At 51.3% G+C, this 10572-nt stretch overlaps 1 protein-coding gene across 1 annotated transcript in view; it reads right to left on the reverse strand.

Moving 5' to 3' along the window:
* Window positions 1–6: 6 nt before the first annotated feature.
* LOC103619751 (ectonucleoside triphosphate diphosphohydrolase 2) overlaps window positions 7–10572 on the reverse strand; it is a 12442-nt gene continuing 1876 nt past the window's right edge. The window contains exons 2-9 of the mRNA XM_008638316.2: window positions 9717–9834; window positions 8142–8292; window positions 7230–7389; window positions 5942–6169; window positions 4605–4877; window positions 3179–3274; window positions 2046–2177; window positions 7–814 (exon numbers count right to left, since the gene is read on the reverse strand). Of these exons, the coding sequence (XP_008636538.1) occupies window positions 587–814; window positions 2046–2177; window positions 3179–3274; window positions 4605–4877; window positions 5942–6169; window positions 7230–7389; window positions 8142–8292; window positions 9717–9834 (1386 nt within the window). The 3' untranslated portion in view covers window positions 7–586. The remainder of the gene's footprint in view (window positions 815–2045; window positions 2178–3178; window positions 3275–4604; window positions 4878–5941; window positions 6170–7229; window positions 7390–8141; window positions 8293–9716; window positions 9835–10572) is intronic.

The following is a 10572-nucleotide window of genomic DNA, read 5'->3' on the forward strand; positions in this document are numbered from 1 at the left end:
ATATTCATTGGAAGGGACACTTGGACATAATCACTGAGATGGAAGCACAGACAGATTGGGCAGAAAATACCTGCATTTTCCCTAGAACATGGAAGCAGTTGGCTGTTATATTCTGACTGTATTTTAATGCTCTTCCAGTCTTCACTAATGGCAATCTCTCACTAATGGTATCATCTCTCAAGTGGGCATAGAAGAGGACAGAGCACTTTTTTCAGACACCACCTCTCCTGATTTGACAGGATTATTCAGTATTAGCATCGCAATAGCTCAGGGCGTGCGTACTCAGAGGCATTGTTTCATGTCTGACATGAGTAATCCCAGCTGTAGCCCAAGGAAGAGCCATGCAGGCTGTTCTTGTTTGGAGAATGAATAGCTTGCCATCCACCAGGAATCACAGACTTCCTGTGGAGCAGGATCCATTGTCTCAAAGTACAGCAGTCCAAGTACCAGCAAGTTGAAATAAGACATCGAGGCTCTGGGAGCCCTGCAGGAAAATGACTTATATCCTCCAGTGACTTACACCTCTGTGATTTCTGTCTGGACCCTGTTAACTGTGCTCTGACAAGTCTTGAGTCGCAGAAAACTGTCAGTCATCAAAAGCACTGCTGTTCCTGTGGCTGGAGCTGCTCTCCTTGACCATCACTCGGTACGAGATGCGCATGAAGGAGCCCATGAGCAGCACAACAAAGAGGATCAGGAGCAAGGACCAGACCCCCGGCTCAATCCCCTTGAGGAAGCTTGGGCTGTCCTGGGGGATGGTGTTGGTAAGACTCAGCAGGTACCCAAGAGTCCAGCCAGATGATCTGTCTCCCATCTATTGAAATTAAAAGGAGAGGTCAGAAGAGAAGGAGATGGCCTAGACCCCAGCTGTGTTTCTGTGCATGGGCCCAGGGCTTTGTATGTATTATCTGAGACTGATCCAAGGATTTGCCTTGAAATGAGGAGCTTTCTCTCTCTCAGTGCCCTGAGTACACCAAGAGGCCTTAATGGCACTTCCACCCACACCTCTGCCCATGGGCATGGGAGCTGCATTTAAGCTCTGGCCTGGGCAGCCCCTCTCTCCTGAGCTGTGCTGTAGGGGAGTGCTGTTCTCTGCTTACTGACTGGTTTTCCCAGTGGATCTTAAGTCTGCATTGTGGGTAGTTGTCTCTCTGGCCCTGGCTGAACCTCAGACTTATGTTTATGTTGCTTGCCTCTGTCTTTCCAGGCAGGGCTCCCTGGAGGCCCCGGACCTATCTCATTACCATGGCTTTCTCTGATGGTCACCATGTAGCCCTGCTCAGTGGGACCATGGCTGTGATTGCCAGTTTTGAAGAGGTCTGGGAACAGGCTTTTTTTTCTTTTGTGAAGGGAACGACTTGAATCAAATCCCCCTGTCCTTAGGGCCTCCAGATCCTGAAGCAATTTCAGACCTTATTAGAGATTAGGTTATCTTATTAGATATTAGGAAGAAATCCTTCCCTGTGAGGGTGGGCAGGCCCTGCCACAGGGTGCCCAGAGCAGCTGGGGCTGCCCCTGGATCCCTGGAAGTGTCCATGGTCAGGTTGGATGGGGCTTGGAGCCACCTGGGATAGTGGAAGGTGTCCCTGCCCATGGCAGGGGGTAGAATTAAATCATCTTTAAGTTTCCTTCCAATCCAAACGCAGTCTAGGATCCTGTGATTCTATAAGGAATTTATCACCCCTTGTGAGTATAAAGGTGGTTGCAAAAAGTAGGGAAGCACCTTTTGGCTCAGGAAATGTTATCAGCAGCTTGTCCTTAGCCTTAAGTGGAGATCAAGCTGTTCTTCCTTCCCTGTCAACACAGATTTCTAAAGATGGTGTTGATCCAGGTAAGTTTTTTGACCCATCTGTTTTTCAGTGGGGACAAGTGTCATCTCTAGCTCTCTAACACTGGTTTTCTTGTTTATCACAACTATGAATCCATTTTGCAAAACCATCCTGCTGGAGAAGCCCAGCTGGTTAGGGCTTGTCAGTGTGGGAACAGGCTGGCTGTACTGGGACCAGCCCTCCCTGGTAACTGGGAACACTGCTGCGGGAACTGACCTTCTGGAATGCAGTCCAAGCAGGCCAGTCAAAGTCAAGAGTGTATCCTGTTGTACTGAGATGGAAGATGAAGGCAGACTCAGTGCAGTAATTAACAAGTGTATCCAGGCTTGCTTGGGACTCTCTGATCAGCTGGTGCCATTTCCGAAAAAGAAAAATAGAAAAAAAAAAAGGAAAAAAAAAAAAAAAGAGGGGGAAATAAAAGAAGTAAATACTCAGTAGCTGAATTTCAGGTCTGCTATAATCTCTCCTGTCCTGTTCTGGGACTGACTGTGGGACTGGAGGAGGGGTTTGTGTCCTGTGCAGACTGAATCCACATTTCCTGCACTCCCTGGGCTGTGGGGTGGAAATCAGTGTCATCTTTTACTGCCTTTGATCCCGTCTTATTAAGCCAGATCCAAGAGCAGCAGGACTGACAGCCAGGTTGCCTTGCTGGTGAATTGCTTGGTAGGATTGATTCCCTGCTCTCTAATTAGGTTGAGCTAATGCTGCAGCCTTTCTCCCAACTGGAACTGGGATCTTTCTCCTCCTTCCCGAAGAGAATGCTTTAGGGAACTGCTTATGGGCTTTGCTGCCTCATTAACAAACCTTGGAGAAATTGTCCCATTTGAATGTTGCTGTGGATGCTCCATCAGTGTAAGTGCAAATGAGGGTGACCTCATAACCACCAACTGAGGAAAGAACCGACAAACTCCCCCTGGCTTGAGCTCTGTGGGCCCAGATGAAATGGGAACCCTGGAGTCTGGATGGATGTGTCCCTTGCACTGAAGGACAGAAGAATAACAGCAAGACCAAGGTGATGTACAGGAGTCAGTAGACAGCCTTCCTGTTTACTCCTTAAAATATAGTAAAAGGTATTTGTGGCTTTTCATTTAATTAGGTCCAGGTGTTACCAGCAGCAGCTGGGATTTGAGAGGAAAGAAAATAAGTGAAGCCTGTTTCCTCAAAGTAAAAAAAAAAAAAAAAAAGCAAATAAAAACCCCACAAAAAACCAAACCCCACATAATCCAGACAAATCTAAGTTTTCCTTGAGGGAGCCACTAACTTACAGCTCTGTCAGTCTGAGCCCTGAGGGCTTTTACAACACAACGTGCTTCCCACTCTCCCTGCACCCCCAGGTATTCCACAGTTACCTCTCTGACGGACATCCCACACAGCCTCCTGACAGCCTGGCCCAAGTCAGGAGAGGGTGCAGCTCCTCTCATGAAGTCCATGGCCTCAGAAACCACCTACAACAGCAGCAGAAATAATCATCAGGTAGGACTGTGCTCTGTGTCCTTGCACTGCACACCAGAAATTACCCCTGGCAAGTGAGGGGCAGTGGCTGTCCATTGCCAGGGTGCCCTTGGTGTGCAGGGCTGGGTCCAGTGCCTTGGAAGGGCTCAAAGGACACGAGCAGAGCTGTTGGTGTCTGGAGATGGAAACAGCTCTGTTCTCAGCCTGCATCCAGCAGCCTCCCTGGCTCCGCCTGGACAATAGACTGGTCATAGAATCAAAAAATCATATTGGTTGCAGAAGATGTCTAAATTCAAGTTCGACCATTAAGCCAGCACTGCCCAGCCCACCACTAAACAATGTCCCCAAGTGCCACATCTACAGAGCTTTTAAACCCCTGCAGGGGTGGGGACTCTACCCCTGCCCTGGGCAGCTGTGCCAGGGCTTGACAACCCTTTTGGTGAAGGAATTTTCCCTAAGATCCAATCAAAACCTCCCCTGGCCCAGCCTGTTCCCTCTCCTCCTGTCCCTGTCCCTGTTCCCTGGGAGCAGAGCCCGACCCCCCCGGCTGCCCCCTCCTGTCAGGGACTTGTGCAGAGCCACAAGGTCCCCCCTGAGCCTCCTTTGCTCCAGGCTGAGCCCCTTTCCCAGCTCCCTCAGCCGCTCCTGGTGCTTCAGCCCCTTCCCCAGCTCCATTCCCTTCCCTGGACATGCTCCAGCCCCTCAATGTCCTTGCAGTGTGGGGCCCAAAACTGAGCACAGTATTCATGGTGTGGTGTCACCAGTGCTGAGGACTGGGAGATGATCCCTATGCTCCTTGGCACCACGTCCATGGGAGACTCAGGAGCAGGGAGCTGGGGAAATGTCCGTAACTACCCTCCCTGGAAATGCACTCAGCTTGCCCTAGGATCGTGAGCTGCTCCTGGCTTAACAAGCCAATGACTTTGGACAATGAATCCAGGTTCTCAGATAGAAGAGGGCTTGTGGTGCAGCATGACCAGATGTTTGCTAAGGGAGGGGCAGAGGATCTCCAGCTTTACCACAGACTTGGTGTGGGAAGACCTGCTCAGCACACAAGTCCTGACTGTCCCATCCCTGCTGGCTCTGCGGAGCCCCAGAGCTGGTCTCAGAAGCAGACACTGAGGAGACATGGATGAAGAAAGCTCCACCACAGTCACTGTGGGAAGCCAGTGATCCACATTTGAACAGCTGTGTGGCAATGAGGGGGAGAGGGCAGGAGTGTCATGGTCTGGCTGCTCCCACTGTATTTATTAATGGTCAAACTGGTCCCAGTTCATGGGTTCCCCATACCAGTTGCTTACCCCAGTGTAAATGAGAACTCACCAGAAACCTGGTCTGGAGAGGCTTGAGAGCACTGCTGAGGGAATGCTTGAAGAAGCTGCAGGAAGAGGAAGAGTTGAGCAGGCTTTGCACGAGTCTCACACAGGCAGTGGGGTTGCTGGAGCCCGTGATGTTGAAGACCTCCTTGGGGCCAGGGATGTCCCATGTGTCATCACTGGCAGCACAAGGCCCAGCATGCACTGATTGCCACTGCACTTCCCGGGAGTAGCTGAGGGGCCAGCAGGGATTGGACATGGTTTTAGCACTTCTCTGATCCTGGAGACAGAATAAAACAAGGACAGAGGCAGCAAGAGAGGACATTGGCATCCCAGGGCTTCACACAGGAAGACAGAATGTAACATGGTTAGGAACAGCTTTCCCCAAGCACCACAATGCTGAGATCAAGCAGGGAGGCTGTGAAAGCTTTGCCAAATCTTACGGCATTGGGTCAACTACGAGGCCCAGCCAGGTCCCAGCTCCTGCTGAGCTTGGGGCCAGTGCAGCGACTGGACCTGCTGTGGGAGGTGATGAGTCCCAGCCCTACCCACCCTCCCTTAGAGCACAAATACAGTATCATGCATCCTGTACTCTTTCTAGTTGCTGTTCTGATCTGCCTTCCAAACGGTTCAACCCCACAAGAATCAGTGTTTCTTATCTCTAGAAATTTCCCTATATAATTGTGGTGAAGCTGGTGTCCAATGTGGGACATTCAGGTCTCAAATAAGGGCAGGGGGGCTTTACAGGGAGGAAGGTAGATGGGCAGGGAGAAGTTAAGTCCTGAAAAAACATAGTTTTGATGAAGACTAAGGTGATTCTTGAGTTTGTACCATCTTACACCACTCTTTTCTTCCCCCCCCATTTCCCAAGTGAAATAAAGTTTGGAAGAACTGAAATACCCGCATGTTTTCAAAATGAAATACTGCTCTTTTAAAGATGCTTCAGGGTTAAAGTCAGCAAAGGAAATACCCCAAATGGAAGGCCCCAACTGGTTCCTGGGTGCTCCCATTCCAGGATGGAGGAGCAGTTCCTAGGAGCCAAGGCAAGCCTTGCCTCTCCTCACCCTGAAGGTGATGTTGACACCTCTGGAGAGCAGTTTTGTGCATGTGTGTACTAAGCAGGAGTCAAATAGAACCTGTAAGTAGGAAAACCTTGAATGGGTGCCTGTGTGTCTGCTTGGAGAGAGAGAATGTTTTACAAATGCACTGGGTTTTTCTAATATATGCAAACAGGAGCATTGACTTTAAAGTGATTGACATTTTGCCCATTAGCACACCTTGTGCAGCTGTCATTTAGTGATGTTGTGCCCAGGAGCTTTGCAGGTGCCCGTGGCAGACACTCACCTGGATGAGCACGGAGAGCAGCCTGCTGCGGAGCTGCTCCGTGCCGTGGCAGGGGCACTGGCGGGTGTGCAGCCTGTGTGTCTGCCCATAGAGCTGCAGCCTCACCCCCTCCTTTGGGGCCTGCTTCTCTTCTTCCAGCTCGGAAGTGAGCTGTGCTGAGGCTCCTCCCATGGACAGGACTCCTGACATCCCCTTTCCAGAGGGGACCAATTGTCCTCGCCAGTCGTACTGACCCAAAAAGAACAAGAGAGGTCAGACCTTGAGACTTCTCCATCTCAGTCACAGCCAGGTGCCAGCATTAGTGCAGAGAGAAAGCAGCTCCATGGTGCCCCACTGCCCAACTCTTTTTTGCCCACAGGACACGAGGATGCTGAACCAGTGGCTTTGGAGGGAACAGAGGAGCCATTGTACAGGCACTGCCACCTGCACAGAGCCTTCCCACAGTCCGTGGGGGCAAACAGGGCTCCCCAGCCTGGATGGCCAAACCAGGCAGTGTCTCAGCAGGCAGGAGCAGGGGAGAGCGGGGAGGGTGGTGGGGAATGGCAGGGACGTTTCCAAGAGGGCAGATAAGGGTTTCAAGTGCAGCCTTGATGCTAAAGTGATCCTTCTGTCAGAAGAACCCTGTGGCCTCATCTCCTGCAGTCTTGCAGAACTGACTTTGGCAATGCTGAAGTTGGCAGCATAGGCAGGGGAGTTTACATGGGGTGAACACTCTGTGCCTGGCCGGGGGAGGCCGTACTGCTGTCAATGGGTCTGGCAATTCCCTAACCAGTGTGTGCTTGCTGCTGGCTATCAGAGCTGCTTTTCACACCCCTGATGAGGGGTAACTCAGTCTAACCCACCTTTCTCTTGCCCTCTGAGTTCTTTTTGAGACCCTTTGGCTTGAGAAGTGATGGGTGAAACACAAAAAACTAAAACTTTTTTTTTTGTTGTTTAGCAAGTGCCTTCTAAATACAGACCAGGCCTCCCTGGTGTCTGACTGAGAGGAAATGAGATGGGCTTTTACTTTGGCAGCAACAGAATCTGCTTCTCTACTGTTCACAAGATACCCCATGGGACAGCTGGACTCCAGTGGCAATCCCACAGCACTCCAGAGACAGCAGCAACACCTCACCTCAACCAGCTGGTGTTGGATCTAAGCTGCCTCCTCTGGAAGACAGTGGAAGTTGTGCTGAAGAACTGTTTAAAGTACAGGGGTTTACCCATCCCTCCATGTGTTTCTGTGGCTCTCTGTTAACAGCAGCTGCTCAGCCCAGCTCTGTGTGCCCCAGGGAGAATCATCCTTTACCTTGAAGAAGTTCTCCAAGACGTAGTTAACAGCAACCCAGTTGAATGCTTCCTCCTCTGGGCTGGACAGGATTTGTGCCCCTTGAAAGTTGAAGGGGGACGACTTCAGGGTCCCAGTCAGAGCTGCAAGGAGACCGTCAGAGAGGATGGGATGGGTGAGGCTAAACACAAAAGAAAAAGAAGGCACATTTGATGTTACAGGACCCTGCCAGGAGCAGCCTGCAGTGGGGGCACACTGCAGGGCTTCTGCTGTGCTCCCCGCTTCGGGCAGTAGCCCAGAGACACAGTGACAATTCCACTCCTGCTGCTGCTTCCCTCTCCCCTTGCATGGCACTAGAGGCAAGAACAGCAGAGGGATGATTTGAACAATTGTGCCACCATTTAAGAATTTGGGACCTTAGTACCCTCTGTCACTGAGGAAATCCTCTGGCCTCATCCAACTGGTCTGGTCCCCTCCAGACCTTACTTTTCTCCAGTGCCTAAAAGGAGATAATGCAGTGACTGAGAACAGGGTCCACAAAAGCATGTGTGATAAGGTGAACCTTCCCACCACCATTTCCCATTTGCTGACAAGAAACACCCCTGCAAGCCCATGTGGGCTGTCACACAAACTGAAAACACTTGAGCTTCCAGACTGATGGGTGTTTTCTCAAGCGCTAATTGTGAAATTGTAATTGTGAAGGAGATGCTACCCAGCCTGGCAGCAGCTGCAGGACTCTCATCTTCATGGCTGCCTGGGGGACAGGATGGAGACACAGCCAAGCCATTCTCCTCTCTTCAGGGCCTGAGGAAGGTTTACCTGACTAGCAGATTAGGGATGGCTCACACTGCAGAGCAGACAGGGTGAGATGCCTGCAGAATGATCCCGTGATGTGTGCTGATCTCTGGGTGTGGGTTTGCAACATTCACTCACTTCAGCTGCCTCATGCTGGTGGTGGCTCCCAAGTACAGGGGGGTTTGGCTGTGCTGCTCTGCTGGGATCTCGTTCTGGGCCCAGTTCAAACACGGCTCCAAGCTCTTCCCAGCTTTCTGAGGAGAATCTGAGTAGCTGGAGACTCCTGGACCTGAGGACCATGGAACAGAATGGAATTTTAAGGGAAGTTATGGGAGAACTGTGAGAGCTGTTACCCCAGAGATTGCTATCCTAGGACACAGCTGAGACTGGCAAAGATGGAATGAAGGAGTTTGCACTAAGACTACCCTAGCTCTGCAGCTGAGACATCTATCCCAGCCACACGACTGCTGCAGCAGCTGAGGCTGTCTCAGCCCACAGAGGAAAAAATGTGTTTAGTTGCTCTAAAGATAATCAAAAGGACACACAGAGACTGATGTGTCACCTCTCTCCTCCAGTCACCAAGCCCCTGCCAGCAAGCAAGACACCCCTGCTCTAGAGGAAGCCAGTGTGCTCTGCAGAGGGAAGCTGTGTGCCAGCCTTGACTCATTTTTCCATCAAGTCAGTGGGGTCTTAAATGTTGGTTTTGAACCAGGAAGAGCCTCCCTTCCCCATCCTCCTGACTCCCTCAGCACGTGCTTTGCTGTCTGGGGCCCTGTGCAGGGCTGAGCTGCAGCTTTCCTGCAGCCCCTGCAGGGCTGTGGCTGTGCTGCCATGCAGACAGGGCTGCTCACACCTGGCCTCTTGTGCTGCTCACAGAGCTGCTGCTGAATGACCCCAGCCACTGAACAAGGGACACGTACAAGGTTTCAGGGAGCCCTTCTTGCATCTTCTGTGTGTGATTTGTGTTGTTTACAGCCTGCAAGGGCACAAAGCCTGTTCCCTGCTTGCTGTGCAGCTGCCCTCCCACAGCATGCTGCTGCTGAGGGCTCAGTCCTTCCCAGCATCCCGCTATAATCAGGCTTTAACATCAAAGCAAGATTAGGAGATAGGGAAGGAAAACCCCATCATTAATGTATGTAACCCTCTCAGCTGGTATTGGTAACGCCAAACGTATTCAAATTCATGACGAAAATCCTAAAATTCTCTGAAATGTGATACCTAAAGGCAAGCTGGACTCATGCTTGTGCTGTCAAATGCCACATAGGGGATTGGAGTCTTTGCAGCTCTGTTGTCCTGGAGCTACCCCACTCACTGCCCAGGGCATGGTCAGGAGGAAGCAGAAGATACCAGGAATCTGCAGTCAGCTTTGTCTCCATGGCTGCTCCTGGGTAAGAAGCTCCAGCAACCTTGGCTCTGCCACTGATCCATGTGGACATCAGGACCAGCCCCATCCTCTCTGTGTGCTTCCCTGCCTGCAGCAGCCCCAAAATCCTGTTACTGCTAAGTACCTGATGTCCAGCTGTGTGTGGCTAAATCTGCCCAGTAGAGAAGAGCCATGCTGAAAATAAGCACCTTGTGCCTCACTATTTCAGTGCACAGCTGGGCGGTGCAGGAGCCAAGAAATTTGTGGCCCTGATCCATGCACAGGTCTCTGTTTTTCCATCCATCCCATGCCAGTCCCACAGAGCACTGAGCAGGAATTGGGCACCTTACCTTGCACAGGACAGGAACTGCATCCTCTGATCACCCCGGTCTTGTTTGCCTTGGTGGTTGTCCACTGGTAGATGAACAGGATGGTGCGGGATGGGCCAGCATCCAGAACAATGCCATACTGGAAAAAACCCAGAACATTCTACTGAAAACCACCACTGAATGCAAGCTGATTGATGCTGCAGGGTCACCCAGCATACACAGCAATTCTGGGTGACCCCTGGGCCTGCACTGCAGTATTTGAGTTTGCCTGTTACATTCAAAGAGCAGGTGAAGCCAGAAGATGAAGAGGATTTGCAGGGAACCATCTGCATTTCTGAATATACATGAGGAACAGCAGGAGTGGAGAAATGCCCAGAAATACATCAGCCCTACAGAGGCATGTGCTGGAGCTGCTCCTGAAACCAGGCAGAGGGCTTCCCCTGAGAGCTGAGCCACCTGGAGCTCAGGAAAAACAGGTCCTAAAGCAGTGGGAGATGGCACTATACGAGTTCTCCACTGATTCTGGGACTCAAGCTGCTGCTGATTGGTTTGTCAGGCTTTTGTGCAGGAATTGGAGGGCTGCAGCTCGCTTCTCCCGAGGAAGCCAGGAGTCCTGTGTCTCTTTGATGTCCCACTGCAGTGACGGTGTGAGACAGGCTGGGTTTGCCCTGATACGTGCAGAGCTGTGAGAGCTGCAGCAACCAGCACAGACAACACAGCAGCCCCTCAGAGACAGAGATGGTGTCTTGGCTGGAAGAGCAGCAGCAGTGAACATGACCAGCTCAGCCCCTTATCCCCTGACAGCTCTGCTATTGCCCAGGTCAAGGGCTCTCTGTCTCTTTGTTTGTCTCTTTCCTGCTGCCTGAGCCTTGCTGCT

This window comes from Corvus brachyrhynchos, unplaced genomic scaffold (assembly GCF_000691975.1).
Source record: "Corvus brachyrhynchos isolate BGI_N302 unplaced genomic scaffold, ASM69197v1 scaffold305, whole genome shotgun sequence".
NCBI classification, from domain to species: Eukaryota; Metazoa; Chordata; class Aves; order Passeriformes; family Corvidae; genus Corvus; species Corvus brachyrhynchos.